The sequence below is a fragment of the Linepithema humile genome, chromosome 4 (assembly GCF_040581485.1).
Source record: "Linepithema humile isolate Giens D197 chromosome 4, Lhum_UNIL_v1.0, whole genome shotgun sequence".
NCBI lineage: Eukaryota > Metazoa > Arthropoda > Insecta > Hymenoptera > Formicidae > Linepithema > Linepithema humile.
The window spans coordinates 5,030,012-5,048,460 of NC_090131.1; the positions used below are offsets into that span (position 1 = coordinate 5,030,012).

Genomic DNA, 18,449 nt, shown 5'->3' on the forward strand with positions numbered 1-18,449 from the left:
GGCTTGTCCTTAAACCATGAAAAAGAGTCCGAAAGTTAAAGCCTGAGTTCGCGAAAATGAAGATCCGACCAAGTGGCCTTGTCGCGAGGGATACCCGCGTTTTTGCCGTCGCGCCTTTCTCTGAGCTCGACGATGCTTTTCGATGAATCAACGCTGCGAGCGATTACGATGATCATTTACGTGAGCGAAAAAATTTAGCATCTCTAAATAGACTTCTAATTTCTCCCCAAGTTTTTCATCCCAGCGCATCTCTTTGTTTTCGCTTTGGAACTTTGTTTTAACGCAAGGTAAAAAGAAATGTATGATTACAGTTGTTATCTGACTTCGGTTCGTTCGTTCCGCTCGTTTTTCGGACACCCGGAATCCTACCGAGAGATACGAAAATCATCGGCGGCGACTCGGAAATTACTCGTAAATTGACTGATAAATTCAGGTTTCTAGCGACAAGACGGACGGACAGACGGAAGTTAAGTTCTCAGCAACTTTTTGCCCTCGCTTTTCCACAATCTTTACGATGTCCCGTGAACGGAATCCTCGCCGCCTCCTCCTCGCGACTCCAAAAATTGGATTTACTCGAGGATCGATAAGCCGTCTCATAAATCTGTCCATTATCGTCCCGTAAAGTTCTCCATGCGAGCCGCGGGATCTATCGTGCACGCAGTCTGCACGTCTATCTGTGCGCGCTGCACACGGTGTTTCGCAATCGCCGACGTCAATTTTAGTTACATACTCTTTGCACAATCTGAAAACGATTTTAGAAGATTACAAATTTTCAAATTTATGTAAATACTAAAACCAGATTTTTCACATAATTTCAAGCAAATTTTAACAGATTTTTTAAATGGCGCGTTAATTACAAAAAATAGAAAATCAAAAAATTGAAGTCGTTAATCCCTCAACATCTCCGTAAAAATAATCGGCTTAAACGTTAAGAAAGCTGTCAGTGAATTTGAGGGTAACGAACGATTACTGAACACCCTATATATAACCTCTTCGTTCGTTTCAGAAGGGAAGCATCGTGCACCTAGGGATTGCTCGAGAAAAGGCTAGAAGGATTGAGAACAGAATTAGCGTGGCGTCTCGAGATGCTGAGGAAGGTTCTCGACACCGTCTATATGCTTCCTTCATTTGATGTCGGCATGAAAAGTCGTCTTCAGCTTTAACCCTTTGGACTCCTGCATTCGATCTACGTTGGAACCGATATAAAAGGCCGTTATCGACATTCCGCATAAAAGTGTCAAATTCGGTGATCTCTTCACACGCGAAACCGTTATCAACCTTTGCTGTAACTCTTCATTCTACACTTCCTAGCGTATTTTACAAAATATATCTTTGTTCTAAGAAGCTAAATTGCTTTTCAAACATTTTTATAATTATTATTATATTTGTCCTTTCCTCTCTTAATTTTTATAGTTTTCTTCATGCCAACTCTCTTTGCACGCGATTTCATTATTATCGATACAATAAATATTGCTAGAAATAAATACACTCTTATAATAGCGTTTAATGACAAGATCTGCATCTTAGCTTTTCTGTAGCCACATGTTGAATAAGCATATCGTAGGGAAGATATTCCAAAGTTGAAAGCGTGAAAGTTTGAAAGTTACGGCCGGCGGGGCGACATTCTGCCGCAGCGTAAAATTAACCGAAGTTACAAATCGTAACTTAAACAGTAATTAAATTGGAGCGGTGCAAAATGTGAAGCGTAAACGTAATTGAAATGCAATCTAAATAGGAGAAGTACATTTTCAATTTTATTTGCCCTGCTTTTTAATCTGAAAGACGCAGTTATTGTATCTGTTGGGTTTATTGATTGCAAATGTTTCAATTAGGACTGAATTGGCGCCATTACTGCGCCATTTAAATTCAGTCAATGCTTGCGTTTTTTCAATATTTGATAAAAGGTTATTTAATTTTATTGTACCGTAAAATATTACATATTACATTATTAAATATATATTTCAACCTCGATGAAAGTCAGCGAGCGAAAAGCAACGAAATATCACCGGTAACGCAGCGGTAACGCACAATAATCCTAGATCCGTTTTATTTGCAAATAAAATCAGTTCTACAAAGCTCGCTTTTCATCGTCGCGACTGCTTGAAAAAGAGAGAAAGGCAAATATTTGCTGTTAAACGATAACACAAAGAATAGATTTCTCTGTCAACGGGACATTGAGAGAGATTCGGTGAAAAAATCTCACCAGGAAGTCGTTGAAGTGACGACGCGCGAACGTCTTCATAACGGAAGCTGGAGGGGGGAGAGGTAAAGAGACGCGGGGTCGGCGGGGGATGGCTGACGGGGGATGTACAGGGAAAATCTCGGCGGAAATCCTCCTCGTCTGAGCCGAGACCGGCTCTAGAATCCAGAATTCTCAATTCCGCGGCGGAGTGTGTTGAAAGAAGCATGAGTCGAACGTTAATTTGGCGTCTGCGCCTTCGCCGGCGCATCGGCCCTTTTTCCTCCCTTTTCCTCACTCATCCTCGCGTGTCTCTCTTTCTCCCAAGTTTTCCCTTCTCCCTTTCCCTCTCTCACATCGCCGTCTTTCTCCGTTACAGTCGCGACGTGGACCAAGTGCATTAAAATAAATTAATTTTCATGAGATTTTCCCGTAGCGAATGGCCGTTACGGGGCTTAAAATAATAATTCAACGAGCCGCGTGGACGGAATTTGCATTTTGACGGCGCGGCACGCTTCTACGCGATGCCGGCGAGAGCTAACTCGCTCGACAAAGGGATGGAACCAGTGGCGGATAACCCGACTATGACCTAGGCCCTCTTACGTATAAAGGAGACTCGCACGATATATTATGCAAGTTGATCCAAGCGTGGATGACATTGTAGAGATAAATTTTTTAATAAATTTTCCGCTTTTTAATCAAGATACAGCGATATCGGTCTTTTCAACTATAAATCATAGAAGATAGATTCTTCGAGAATAAAACTTGAAAATCTCATAGAAAAAATAAAGTTAAAAATTCTTATTTTAATTGTTAAAATACGTAGCAAAACAGCAAAACTATTTCTCAAGATATCTTCAAATTTTTACTTGACTTTTACTTGATAAGGATTTGGTTTGTCTTTTTCTTCACAAAAGATGCGAAATATATTAAGACCTCCAGAAGCTTTCTTCCGTCACTGAATGTATATAGACGCGAGAAAAGAAAGAAAGAGAGGGATAAGACAAGAATATCGTGGTTCCAGAAATTGGGAAGAGAAGAAGACACGAAGGAAGATACAACGAGATTCTGGCAAACGCATTTGTTTTCGCTGTGCGGTTACATCGTGACGTGACGATGGAAGTGATAGGCATTCCGAGAATGTCACTGTGTAACAATAGTGTATATGCAATAGTGTATACGCGGCCGTGTACGTGTACAGCAGTGGAACACAGGTAATACATAGTGCAATGCTGTGTCGGATCCTTTTTGCTGTAACTAAAGTAGCGTAAAGATATATTGCGAAAATGTATCTGGCGCACAGATACGGTTTGGAAACATACGGTTCCTTGTTGATATAAATATTCATCAAAATAGTTGCTAAGTGAAAATAACACTGGTATAATGATTGTATCAATTTTTAAAATAGAAATTATTCGAGTAAAATGTTAAAGTAAAAAATAGTCGAAACAAATAACGTTTTGTTTCTCGTTGATATAAATATTTAACGAAATAGTTACCGAGTAAAAATAACACCGGTGTAATGATTGCTTCTATATCAGTTATTAAAATAGAAATTACTCGAGAAAAATTTTTCATAGTCAGAAAAAATAGTCGGAACAAACGAATATTTTAATTGATAAAAAAATTACATATTGCTTAATTTATATATTTTGCACGTTCTAGAAATACGATCTTTAAAAATATACATTATTGTGCCAAAATCAGTTATCTAATGATGCATTTTGCGTAAGCAAGTCCTTGACGCACTTTACGCGGTTATTTTCAGTCAAATGTAACATAAATCTTGCGCTGGAAAATAGACTTCGCCAACTTTCAAAAGATATCCAACATTCTGTGTAAACAACGGAATTGTGACGTAACTGCGAAATATCAGTCAAACATATCTCCTACCTCAAAGACGACAGTTATCAGACAAGAAACAAAGGAAGCGTAACGATGAATAAAAAGAAGCCTTTATCCGTCTGACGTCTCCAATCCCTCGATACTCGGCAGAAGCAATTATACGCAGCTGGCGTGGTTGTGGGACGTCGAATCGATCGAACTCGGACGATCCTATGAATACCGAATAAAATCGACCAAAGAATAGCGACGACCACCGATATCCCGCTAGCATCAATACTTTTCTCTCGTTATTTTGACATTAATATTTATAGAAAATAAATAGAATGTTTCTTAATTGCACGTCAATGCTCGGAAAGCCTCCATCTATATTTAACTCTAAATCAACACCTTCAATCTTTTTTTGTCTCAATATAGAAAATTTCCGAAACGCAATTATTTGAGTGTCTATTTTTATGCATTAGATATAATAGATTATATTGCGGAAATTGGAGAAAAGTTTCAAATATTTACTTACTTTTAATGTTTAATACCAAATTACAATTTCCTTTAGCAGCATTAGAATAAATTTTTATCTCGCGGGAATTAAATTCCACCAAACCAAATGATCAAACTAATGAGATTTATCGTAAAACTTTTCTTAAAATAATCATTTTAGAAAGTATGAGAAATAGAATAGTTTTGTGTACGGAATACAGAAACATTCTCGACTACGAGGCAGCAACACGCAGCGAATCGGCATCGTACTCACAATCAGCATCGCCCGGAGGATCTCGCGTTCCTCGATTCGACACGCTCGTTTTCCTCCACGGTCTCGACCTAAATCTCGAAACGAGTCACGGCTAGTTGCCGTCTGTGCCATCGTATTTGCCGTCGTCTGTGTCGTTTGCGTTTCTCCGCGTTACGCTATCCCGGAAAGTTTCCTGCTGCCGTCATCATCGCGCGGAACGCGATCCACGGTGCGCGCTTTGCAATGCGTCGCGATGCATCGTACACGTATATCTGGTCTACGGCAGGAGAGAAGAGGGGGGGGTAGGGATCGAGCCGGTGCACTTTAAAGCACCCCCGGAGAGTCAACGGCGCGGCATTAGAGAATAGAAGTTTCGCAATTTGTCGTCGGCGTAGCGCGGTCTCAAAACGCCGAGTGGAGCAATCAGCTTCGCTATCCTGGGAGTAAGACGTTCATTTTTTCACCCTGGACACGAGATGGAGAAACGACTGAATTTATCCGCCGCGCCGCTGGCTGACCGTTGCTCTCGTAACTGAACTTCGCCGCTAGCTAGCCGGTAATTTGTACTGCTCGATACTTTCGTATGCAAATCGAGGGACAGTAAGATAGCATTGCTACGCGCTCCGCTCACGACAAAGTTTGAAAGCGAATCGCAGTATGTACTATGTACTCCGCTCATTATTCTATTTCTTCTTTCCGTTACAAACTGTTGCTATTATTAAAAGTTAAAAATGACCAAATAGAGAAAGAAAATATTTTAAAGATATTAAACAAATGATCGATAAAATCACGAGAAATTATTTTTCTAAATGTTATATAAACCTTTGCTTTCTTAGCGAATAATATATTATAATGTGTGCTAATATTTCGCTGCGCGGAATTTATGGAAATCGAAAAGCATATGCGTGCTATTATTGGCTTTTATCGAATCTTCAAGGTTATTCGAACACTCCGAGATTCTTGAAATGTTCCAATCGTTGGAAATGTGGTAAGCCTTTAAGATCTACAACAACTTTCAAGTTTTTAAATCTTCCGAGATCTTCCGAACTTTCAGTACTTTCAAGATCTTTCACAACTTTCCAGATATTCAAGACCACAAGGTTGCGAGATATTTGAACAATGCCGCGGTGACTCGGAATTTCTTATCATAAGTTTAAAGTATTGACACACACCAATGCACCGTATCGAAGCGATTCCATCCGATTAGGAAGTAATTCAATTAAGTGAATATTCCGACAGTCGCATAGAAATGTAAATTACATGGAATGTGTTAATTATTCCTCTCGCGTTATATTATTCATTGTCTTCGTAATGAAAAGGATATCCGGCTCTTAAACACTCCTCCACGTGTCTTCAACGGTAAAGGATGGGGTAAGATATTACAATACGCCCGGTCATGCCGTCGCGAAATCGATCGAGTAGCCAGTTCCCGAGCGCGCGCCTGGACCAAATATTTGCGGGAGCTGCTCGTGCGGTAGGAACCTATTGCACTTCCGGTGAAACGAGACACCGTGCAGGGGAAACCGGAGAGTGGCGCGGCCGGCCAAGATTTTCGAGAAGCTACGGGGAAAAGATTACGTCGTAACCGCCCGGTGTGCCGACGCTGTATGCCATATGGATTAATCGGGGGTCACCGTTTGACTTTTGGCAATATTTAGACACCGTGGCAGTTTAATGGATCCGCGAGAAATATGTTTGTCCGCGTGCAGCGGAACGTGATCGATTCGCCGCGTAGTTTCGGCCAGGTTGGCGTTAGACTGTTTAAATTTAACTTTCAAATGCCATTTATATCACGTTAGATACTTTGTCTGTTTAATTGTACAAACGGGAATGTCAACATGTAACTAAATCGCATCTCCGAAGAAAACAAGACGTCACGTCTGTCCATCTCTCTCTAAACTCTTCAATTTGCACATCTCGCGCGAATGCGAAAATTTCGAGATACATTTTTCAAAAGTATGAAAATTCTGTGATAGGTACGAAGACACGAAATGGTGCGAAATGATATTCGCGAGTTTTCACTCCACGTATAAGATACGAAGTAGAATATATGCGGCAGATTTCTCTGACGTGGAAATTGCATTAATATGATATTTCATGTGCTATATTTCAATGTTTCTACGTCCCGTTTCTCAAATTACTCTGTATAGATGTAGACGAAAATCAAATTACTCTTATAGGATTTGTTAATCTTCTCGGAGTTAGAAGTGTATGAAAATTTTATTGCAACGTTAAAGACCAGAAAATATTAATTTATAATGTAATTATGTATAATATAATTGTATAATGGCGTGCAGTAAACAAGAGCAAGTAAAGCTATTTGAAGTTTTTCTTAAATCTTTGTGATATAATCTTTTCCTTCCATCAAAGGGTGAAAGTTTTCGTTTGATCTTTGACAAACGTGAAGAATGATTGATTATTTTTCGATACTACTGGCGAGACACAAAAATGTTGCTATTGGTTGTAGCTTTGTCACAATGGATCTTATGTGTTTATATAAGTTCTACTTTCTAATATAAAAATAATTCAATTTTATTTCATATAGAAACGTTTCAAATAAACGTTTCTACCAAGAGAAACAGTCTTATTTTAAATGCCACATCTTACATTAAATTTATAACTGTAATAAAGAAGAATTTATTTATCTCGCTACCTGTGACACAAAACAAATTATTTCTGAAGAGATTGACGTTTAAAAGAATGAATCTGTCTCTCGAAAAATTAATGGAAAGAATGTCATAATAACAAACACGCTTTTAGCACAATCATTGCATTACGTGCTTTTTCGAGCTTAACAGTTTAAAAAAGATATGAGTTCTCTCACGCATTTTTCAAAAGGCTCGAACAGATTTAGATGCTCCCATTTAAATGGATTTCCTCTGTACATCGGAGCTTTATGACGGCGCGTATCAGCCAATCCACCTCGATACCTTTCTCTCTTCGCGAAAGTGAACGAGAGGGGGGGTGCTCCGAAATGTTTATCGGAGTTATTCCGAGGACGGAACAAACGGCCCAACATAAGCAAACTTTGCAGCGGAACAGCAGCTGATGCTGACTTTGGTTGCTGCCGTTAACCTCGCGCGGATTAATCCGGCTGCGCGGCTGAGACATTACGAGAAGAAACCTTCTCCGACAGAGACGTGTGTTGACGCAGCTTTAAGATAAAATAATTTATTTTTGCAAAAACCTAATTTCGATTAAATTTTAAACTTGATTTTTGAGCACAAAAATGATATTTTTCAACTGTAATTCTAAAACTTTTAAATTAAAAATATTTTATCCTCTTAAAAAGAGAAGTTTAAATTATATTTAAGTACCAAATAAATTTTCTATCTTTGCATAGCTTTAAACGTTAATTTCTCTTTTAGGAAAAACCACAGTTTTTCTGTGACACACACATTGTTACTTTTATTTATATTTCATACATAAAGAGATCTAAAAGAATAAATTTTGTAAAAGCGAATTCGCAGAAATATTTAATCATCCGACTTCAGAAAAAGAATAGGAACAAAGAGGTTATTCCACGTAGTAAATATCCGCACGGCACGGAAATCATAGGTTTTATTATATTTTCATGTCGCGCGAGCCTTTTTACGTTCGATAGCAATCGTAGCGCGATGCGGCGATTTATGGCGTCCGATAATTTTCCCGTGACTACAAATATAGCGGCTCAAAATGGAAAGGGGATTTTTTTTAACGACTCTGTATGTCCCCCCGGTGGACAATTTATTCTGATTATGTACCATATATCTACTACGCGCAACATTTTATTTAAACGCTTGTGTATTTAGCCATCTTCCGTACGCTAGTCGATGGGGATCTATCAGGGAGGAAATTAATGGCTATTAAATATTGAAATTATAATGATAGAATATCCATTGGAATAATTAATTTACACGTGAACAGCGGTCAGCCATTAATCGCATTAATTCCGCGAAATTGCCCTCACTGTCGGATATTACTCATAAACTGTCGGTTTCATCGCTAAAAAATCACCGCGTTTTCTTTCACATTCAACGAGACACGATCGCGTTTTAACACATTTAATATTATTTTCTGGATCTCGTCTTCTGTCATTTGAAATGTTATATTGATTTTGATGTCGCTCGCGATGGGGAAAGGGCGTATTTATGGAGAATAGGTGAAATATGCAGAACTGGCCGGATGTTTTTGGTCGAGACAGCATCTACTATATTCTTATGCGGCTCACGGGCAGGGATTTGTATACACTCGACTCCAAGTACCGAACATATGGCCCTTTATCTGGGAACTATACACCGTCCTTTGGGGTATGCGGTATGCAGCTTAAAGAGAATACTTCGAAATAGTTTCACATAGAACGACGTTTTACAACGTTACCGTCGTTTACGTTATTCACGCTACACGTTACCGGTTTCGATATTCTGCATAGTTATAAAACGCTGCCGTATTCATTCTTTTTGTCGCTATTGTTATCTTCCTTTGAAACTGCCGGCAGAGCTAGTTTGTACCGAAAAAAACATAACAATGCGATGTAAAACGTTTTTAAAAAAAAAGTCAATTTTTCTGCAACCTCATACGTTGTTCCTTTCTTTTCCAAGTTTTATTTAATCTTTTGCAAAAAAATATTACGAATGTTTTCCCGCTTCGCGATTGTTTCATTTTTTTAAACGCAAGTAATATTAGACGTTATTTCTGTTTATCGCGTTAAACACAATTTCTTGGTAATTAGAACTCTATTTAAATAAGGAAGTATCTAAATTTCAATCGGGAACAAAGCAATATGCAAATATCAATGTCAAACGTAGCAGAAACATGTCTTGTCCATTAACAGTTAGTGAATGCTGAAACAGGCGTTGTTTCCGGCGCTCGCGGTACTCATATTCTAATGGTAAATTAAGTCAACGTGTATCACGAAACGACGCGTTGTAATGTCCGCGCAGTACACATAATACGTAGACGGTTAGTTCAGCGCTTGCCGAACGGACACGATATACACCTGCGAATGTAACGTAGCTTACGTTTTAGCCGGCGCGTAAGCCTTATGTTTGCATCTAAATATAAACTTAGTTTGCATAATCTCATCCAGCATGGTACACGTGTCCGTACTTTTAATTTTGCAAATACCGCCCGGCTTACGCGCCATCCGACGCAGGTAGAACACGGCCGACGCGTTAATAAACACTTCCCTCGGTGCGGTATTCCTACTCGCGCGCGTAAATATTTCAATTGGATTTCGTTCTAATTAAGTCTAAAATTGCGCGGACGGAAAAAGCTCGCATACGTGACGAGAAACTTATCCCCGCGTTGCGATGCGCTTGGATTCCTAGCTGGCAGCCCACTCTAGATAGATTAGACAATAGTAGACAGTATTCTCGCAAAAGCTTGCTCCTACATTTGCTTTCAATATTGGTAAAATTTAAAATATTTCTTGCAAATAAATTTCTACAATAATAAATATATCAAACATTCAAATGAATTTTGAAGAGCTTTCAAAGAATATTAAAAATATTCCAGAATATGCAAAAATATTTGCAGAATTATCGAAAATGCAACAACAAAAAAAAGAGCCCTCTGAGTGTAAGCCGTGAGATGAAGAAATGCTCTTTGTGAACGCAAACGGAAAACGGAAACGTATGTAATGGATGGGGGGTCGCGGTTATATGCTACGGTCATCATTTGCTGGTTCCTAGACGGAATCTTTCTGAAAATTCTCTTTAAGATAAAGAAGATCTGGCTTGAGCTTCTTATTTGCCATCATCTTTTTCGCTGTTAATATGAAACTGCGCGTTTGCGCGCCGACATCTGGCACAGCGCTGGTATTCTAGTATTGAAACCAGTGTATCCATAAGTCTACAGGAAGTTGGCAGGCTCTACCGCGATTCCGTTCCTCGTAATTTCCCTTCCATTATTTGCTTCTCTTCTTTCTTGCTTTTGAATCTTTTATCTTGAAAACGATTGTGTTGGAATTGCGTCGCGTAGAAACAGAGCTGTATTAAAATTGTCTAGTTTTACACAGGCTATTTCAAGATATTTTATTTTCCCGGGGAATTATTCAGATTAACAAAAATAATATCGTTGAGAGTCTGTTAATCCTTTCGTTCTATTTTTTTTCGTATCTTCGTTTTTTAGCTCGAACGTTCTTAAAAAAAACTCCTTTGATTTTTCTTATTCTTTCAGCGATCAATTTTCTTAACCTTCTCGACTTACAATTATATATTCCACTTTTTCCAAAGCTGAAAGCTCTTCCAATCATGTCGAGCCATATTTTAAATGACACTCTGCATTAATCACTTTAACGCAAGCAGGTATAAAACCCTCTATTCAGTAGTCGATAATGTTTCGCGCGCCATGTAAAATCCGCATCATTAACACTCAAACGCGCTTCAATTAGCCTGCCATAAATTACCACCGGAAGAATAAAAAAATAGGGACATTAACAACGTTTTTCGGCAGATGCGGTCGTCGTATTTCTTCCGGCTGGCGACCGTAGCCAGACTATCACTCCTGCAATGTCCTGCATAGACAGGATCCAGAAGAAAGTAGCAAAATTTTAGGGACGATAAATTTTAGGAACGAAATAAATTACACGCCCGCAAAGTTTCGAAAAGCTACGATATATTTTTAGACAGATTCTTCGATCGATATAAATAATTTCTGCAATAATGTTTTCCCTTTTTTAAGTTATTGTTTATTTTTTAGACGACATTGCGCATTAATTTTTAGATAATAATTCTTCTATCTAACATATAGATATTCTTCAAATTAAGTGATTGAAAATGAAGGTTCCCTTACAATTTTTTTAATATTTCTTAAATAATAGCGAAACAAATTGAGCGAGTAAAAGGTAAAAAAGGTGAAGAAAAAGCACTGCTACGGTGTTTAGCCGCAGGCAACAAAACGCTTGGTCACAACCCTGTGTATAGACGTATATATACATCTCCCTCGCCTTTCGAGCTTCACCATCTATCTTTACCACGAATAATACTCTCTCGAGAGAGAATGGTCGATACGAGAACCAGGTGTTCGGCTTCGGAAAATCGATCACGACGCAGCGCGCGACGCGGCGCGGGACTCGCAGAAGCCGGCCGGCAAAATTTGGCCGTGCGTCAATCGGCTCCAAATTTAGGCTTGGCCTGTGGAATACCGAGATATCCGCCGCGGGCTAAATCCATCTCGAATCGAAATGTTTTGATGGCGGCCTGGTTGCGCATAAAGTTTTGCTTTTGATAAATCCATCTGGCCGTGACGGCTACTGCGACGTTTCACGAGCGAGCTGAAAATCATTGCCGAACGTTGCTTTATGCCGAGCTATTTCGCGCTTAACAACAGCGATTGCGATTTTTCCCTGAATGCCATTCCTTAGGATTGTCGCCTCTCGCCTTTCGTAATATTACTCAATCCAGCGGTTTTCAACGTTCTAGTAAGAAAACGTAAAGTTCGATTTTCTATTTTAACGTTTCAGCTAATTCTCCATTCTGTTGACTTTTTATAAAACATTTGTTCTCATTGAATTAAAAATAGTATCATACTTGACTAATTGACAATCAATAAGATTCAAATAAAAGTGTATGAATATTTAACAATCAGCTGAAAGCAGTGTTAATAATAAAGTGTCGTGTCATTCTTTGTCGTGGCATCTGATTCAATTTTCATTCACCAACTGTCCCGCAATGTCACGACAAAGCGACAGCGGCGAAACGCAATAATTTTGATCCTGTTTGCCGAGCGAGACTCTGGCGGTAGTGTAACACTCCCAATCGTTCGTGAAAGTCGTCGGATTAACCGGAAATTTCGCATAACGCCGGTATAACTATGCGGGGGCGCGGCGCGAAGATGGTTACTAGTAATTGCAGTTCGGAGTCGTTGAATGTGCGTATCGAGTTTGCGGCTAGCCGCGTTGCATGGCATCGCTTTCCTCGCAGACAGCGACGGAAACTCGAATTCGCATAGCGCTGTCCCGTAAGCCACGATATGCTGTCATACGGGGCTACTCTGCCAGCAACTTTGCAATGCGATAACTTTCAGTTCAAGGCCCACGAGAAACTTTATTGCTCGTTAAAAAGTTCGGAAAAAAATACCGTGAGTCTATAATTAGTACTAGTATTATAGATAATAAATACGACTAGATAAAAGCACATTCAAAATTTATAGACTTCATACTGATTGCAGATTTAATTATATTAATAACAAATATCAAAATTATTAAATTTGCAAATAATAAATTATAATTTGCAGATTTTGTACTGACCGCATAGACACAAACGCATTCAAAATACGTATTTAAATCATAAAAATTGCAAATCATACATTATGATTTACATAATAAACTGCATACTGTGTAAATATATATATTAAAACTACATAGAATTATAAAATATTTACAAATCATAAATTATAATTTATAGAGATTACGTCCGTTGTTATTTTTAACCCTTCCAGTTATTATTTCATTAAATGTTATAAGCGGTTCTATAACCGTTTTCCCTTGCACGTGCAAAGTTATTCTCGTATGACGATATAGCGTCTCTATATCATTCTCGGCGTTTCAATTACAAACGGTTGCGCACGCGGACGCATTCGCAATCGCACGTGAGCGTGCATAACCTGTCACGTCCAGAGAAACTGTTTATTCGAATCGCGCGCGAATCGGCACTTGCATAGATTTCATATCTTGTTTACTAAATATAAATTGTTCTTTTCCACAATATCTAAATGTATTTATATATCCTGTCGGATATAACTAAGAAAGAAAATTTTATTTTTAATCAACCATAGCCATATATGGGAGAAAAATAATAATAGTTCAAAAAATATGATGCAGTTTTAATCGAGCTTATAAAAAGCTATTTCATTAAATATGCATAATTTTCATAAAATTTTAATTCTTATTATATTTTCGCATTTATTTTCATTATATTTATTTTAGTACTTTTATATTTTCCAGAGAAGATACACACGGTAACAATGTATCTGCGCGCATTTTCTTTCTCTCAAAATTTAAAATTAGTAATAATATGTTACATGATTAAAAGAAGCGAATGTTACAGTTTCCAGCGAGCTTAAAAACAAGCGGAGGCGCGCGCAGTTCCAATTGCGAACAAATATAACTTTCCAGCTGCAATAGGTTCGCCAGATTGCGTACACGTGAGAATCAGAAAGCTATTCTCGTACGGCGATGTGTACATAAATAGAAAAGGGCGGTGCAGCGCAAATGTATAAGCGATATGCAGAGCACGCCAGTAATGTCGACGAGCGCGCGAGTGGTAATTTTCAAAATGCCTGTCGTATTAGCGGAATTTCGAGGATGTTGTGCACACACGTAGATATGCATTAACATTGATTGCACCTTTGATATTGCCGCTGCCGGATCGGCGCGTTTTGCGCGTTATTTCGGCAAAACGTTCAAACGCGAAACTTTTTATATGATTTTAACGCATTGCGGAGTACTGCCACTTGACGTTCTGTTTCGGAGAATGTAATTAAAACGTATTTTGGATATGAATTAACTTACGGAATGTTGATTGTTTTATTCAAATCAAGAAAATTGATCACCGGAGAGTAAACCTCGTCATAATAGATTGAAAATAATGAGCCCACTGTCCTTTTATCAAATTTCCACCAAATTCAAATAACATTCAATTTATTTTACCGCAGTAGCAATTTACCGGGAAAGGTGGAGAGATAGCTGAAAATCGTGATTTAACGATACGATATATTTCTGTTGCCTGACTGTCAGAAATATTGTCCGAGGAAAAGATAAACTGCCGTTTCATGCCGCGCAAATAAGCGGCCGACCACGCTGGCGAGAGAACGATAGCGTTTGTCCTGTCCGGGCAGGACAAACGGACAAATACATATCCAATTAGCGTTGGAGAGCCGTGTACGGGGAATAACGAGCTACCGAAGGAAACCGAAAGTTTTCGGTCGGTGCGCGGTCGAAGAGACGGGGCAAACTCTTGCTGGCGGGGGGAAGAGCGGCACCGCACAATGTGCCGTGTCGAAGCGTTATTGCCGCGAGAATCCCCCTGGGAGCTCGCAGACAATAAGGACACAGGGATAGTGGATGGTTACGTGACATTTGAAGATTGACATTAAAGCGGGTGGTGGTCGTCGTCCGTCGTGCGCCGCGCACTTACCGACATTTCGCTAATGCCACTAGGACCTACCTTTAAGGGTGGTTTTTACGAGAAAATCCGGTGGTTCCAGAGTGGTCGTATTCTCTCCCGCGGCCGGGATACATCACTATAACCGCGCCCGCGCCCCGCGAAAAGATGCGGGGAAACGACTCGGCGAGATATTGCAGTGAGTCGCGCAAGAGCCGCGATGTATCTCGAGCCCGCGCGCGCGAACGCAATTTGTCGGATAAGCGGGCGTGATTGAGCGCGTCGCGAATCAGAGCTCCTGACCTTAGACCGGCGATTCTGAATCTTTCCGACGACTAACACCCCCGTCGGCAATCTCGAAACGTCCTTTTACACTCCCGTAAAAAATGCATTCAGTTTATAATTCCAGTGATAAAGAAGGAAAATTACGGAAATGCTCGTCTCTGCGTATTTTAAACAAATCTAAAACAACATCTTGTATCTCTGAAAAGACTACGAAAATAATACACGTTCAAGAGTTGCACCCATTCTCGATTAAGAACCGCCGGTTTAAACTATGTAGAACTCATTCAGCAGAATTTTAACTTTAATGTTTATGATATTTTTTACCTTGTATGAATCGAGGCTCTCGCATGCGCTTTGACAGTCCCTTTGCCGCTTCCCAATTCCTTTAATAACTGCAATTCAATACAAAATAACGATTAAAATTAAAATTTACAATAATTGTAAATTATTAATTATTAATTTTTATCATTTTATAATAATCAAGAATCTTCGCTTGTCTATAAATTTTAAAATGCATCGAATATAAATATAAGATGGAAATACAACTATCGCATTTAAAAGGCCGATGATATCAGACAGATATAGTTTCGCAGTAATCTTATACTTCCGTATGTCTTTATAGACTCGTTTATTGCGATAAAGGTTGTCTTTTTGGATATAAAGTGTTTTCGGATCCGAAATGTTCCTGACTTCTTCTTTTGACAATTTATGAACTCAATTTACTTCTGTTATCTGTTATTTCCGCATACTTGGGATGCTGCGCTCCTTTCCGCTCCCTCGAAATACTAATCACAGCGGGATACGACGCACTGCAACGGAATCGCGAGAAACTTAGTAGTTTATAATGTAATAGTTGCCGCGGGGATTTATTGCAAAGCGAAATGTTATTAAGTTTAATTAAACTTGAATATAGCAATTACGGCTAATGTGTTCACGAGAGATCGAGTGATTTCACATTCGACGCGCAAAAGTGAGCATTTTTTTATAAGTGCGGTGTTCATTGTTCCCAAAATGCCAATCTTTATTTCCGAACAGCGAAATTGGTCGGACATTTTTGATTAACCTTCGATAGATTTTCCCGTTACGGCTAGCACTCTCGTCCACGATTCTTCGCTGAAGTTTATTTACACGACGGGATACTGATGTGGTACACGAAGAGCTCTTGAAGCCATCGCACGAAAAGTGAACTCGTCTTTGGCTTTACGCGCGTTACGAGCGTCTTAAGCGGCCCTGGCACGAAATTGTGTAAAAATAAGTTCACCGGGGTTAACAATCCGCAGGACTGTATGGCGCTCAGACAACGAGCGCGGGCGCTATTACTCTTGTTACGAGCGCCAGTAAAACGACCAGTACGACCGAGGCCGCGAGGCAAGAAGAAGACGAAGAAACGCCGGGAGACATCGTCGTCGCCGTCGGAAGAATGGGATCGGGGCGGGAGGGGGGAGGGGGGGGGGAGTAAGGGGGAGGATAAAAAGCACGCGAATACCCCGTCGCGTCGACGTCGAAAATTTGTTGAATCGACGGAGAAAGAAAGTTAGAGGCTAAGGAGCCGCGAAAATCGCGCCGCTTCGAGCGGAACTGCTAAACGGAGAACGTCAACGCTATTTTAAGCCGTTTGCTTACAATGCCGGTCTGACACACGCCGTCGCTCCTTGCGTGTACGATCGGTACATATTAGACATATGCGGGCGGGCAGGCGCCGGAAGCGCGTACGTGTCTGCTTTGCATTTGCGCTACGTTTCTGCGTTTCGGGATAATGGTTAAGGGACCGGGCATTACGTATTCCGGTGATGCCGTCGCGCGTTGCTTAGACCATTTAAATAATTTATTAATGGGGCACCGACCCGCGCCCCTCGCCCAGCGCTTATCCGCGCTGTCGCGAAGTTATTATCGCCGAGCGTTTTATATCCGGGCGATCGCGCGACTGTTCCTTTCAGGTCGCGCGTGCTTTTCTTCTAATTTCCCTCTGGTAACAGACGGAAAACAATATACCTTTGTTCGAGACACTGCCATTATGTTAAGCATTTTATACCCGGGAGACTGCTGATATTTCCTTCGGGTTTTATGCTTTTCTTGGAATTTGCTTGTAACGGAAGCGGAGAGCAATATACGTTCTTAATGACTTATTAGTATTAACTGACTCGTGACCTAATTTCGAGCAAATGCGAAATTTCGCTTAAATCCGACTTTAAGGACATTTTACACGGCGAACTGTAGCGCGTGTCAATTTTTTTCCTTGATGCGAGTAATATTTTAACAGAATATCTTTCGCTGTATCGAGGAAAATGTGTGTAACGTCGTGTGCATAGTTTCATCGGGACTGTATACGGCTGAGTTCGCGTTATATATCGCAGATTCGCAGACAAAGGGCTCGGCGCGGCCTTGCGAAACCGCACGCTTGTATTTTCGTGGCCTCGAGCGCGCCGCAACGGGGGCAACTCATGAAATTCAGAATCGATCGTCTTCACTCCAGGTAATCGGGGAAACGTCGCAGTTCTTCAGATAATAAAATTGCGCGAGCGAAAGGTAGACGGGGCGGCCGTCGTAAAAGCGACCGATAAAAGTATTATGTCTCGCGGAATTATAGGTGCAGCGCGCGGTGGAGATTCATGCGTGTGCCAGCTTCGGAATTTTTAAACTCGTCCGAAGTTTAAAAAGAGAATCGCGAGCGCTCCCGTAACGTCCCGGAGTTATGTGATTTTTAGAACGAGCGACGCGCGGCACGAAGACGGAAACAGAATACACGATAAGGGATAATAAAAGTTACGTCCTTCAACAAGATAATAATAACGAGCATGTGTGACAGTATTGCAATCATCGTCCTGTCATCTTCCAAATAAAATTAAATTAAAGGGCATTGTAAAACTTATAAGCCGATTGAAAAACATGTAAGCTCGCGAAATGAAAGGAACGAAAGACGAGAGAGGAATATCTGAAGGATCTGAAATCCAATTTTTCATCTCGAAGAATAGGTATTCAAACTTCAAAGAAATTAAGGTCGTTTATTTTCGAGTCACCTATTTCGCGCGGAGCAGCCCTTTCGGCGAACTGCCCATTTCGCTCAATCTGCTCCGCACGTGGCGCGGCATATAATTGCACGGCGCCCTTCGTACATAATCTAGCCGTGGGCTGTTATCGCGGCGTAACACCATAATTTCAATCCTACCGAATATATCATTTCGTTGTCCCCGGTTACACACGGCGCTCGGCTGTGCGCAAGAGCGGGCGAGTAGCGCACGCGTTTGCCAACGTGCGCGTGCATTCCATCGTTGACTATGTATAGACTTCGGGGCACACAGCGGCGCTGCTATAACGTTCGCTAGCGCCC

General features: G+C 40.3%; 1 protein-coding gene across 15 annotated transcripts in view; it reads right to left on the reverse strand.

Moving 5' to 3' along the window:
* LOC105671945 (uncharacterized) overlaps positions 1-18,449 on the reverse strand; it is a 150,407-nt gene that overhangs the window by 49,083 nt on the left and 82,875 nt on the right. For 14 of the 15 annotated variants that reach the window (XR_001100726.2, XR_010889834.1, XR_010889840.1 and 11 more), the window contains one exon: positions 15,446-15,513. The exons of the other annotated variant lie outside the window; for it this stretch is intronic. Coding sequence is in view for 2 of the 14 variants with exons in the window: in XM_067353599.1 (XP_067209700.1) it covers positions 15,446-15,513 (68 nt within the window). In the remaining 12 variants the exon portion in view is untranslated. The remainder of the gene's footprint in view (positions 1-15,445; positions 15,514-18,449) is intronic. 15 annotated transcript variants of the gene reach the window in all.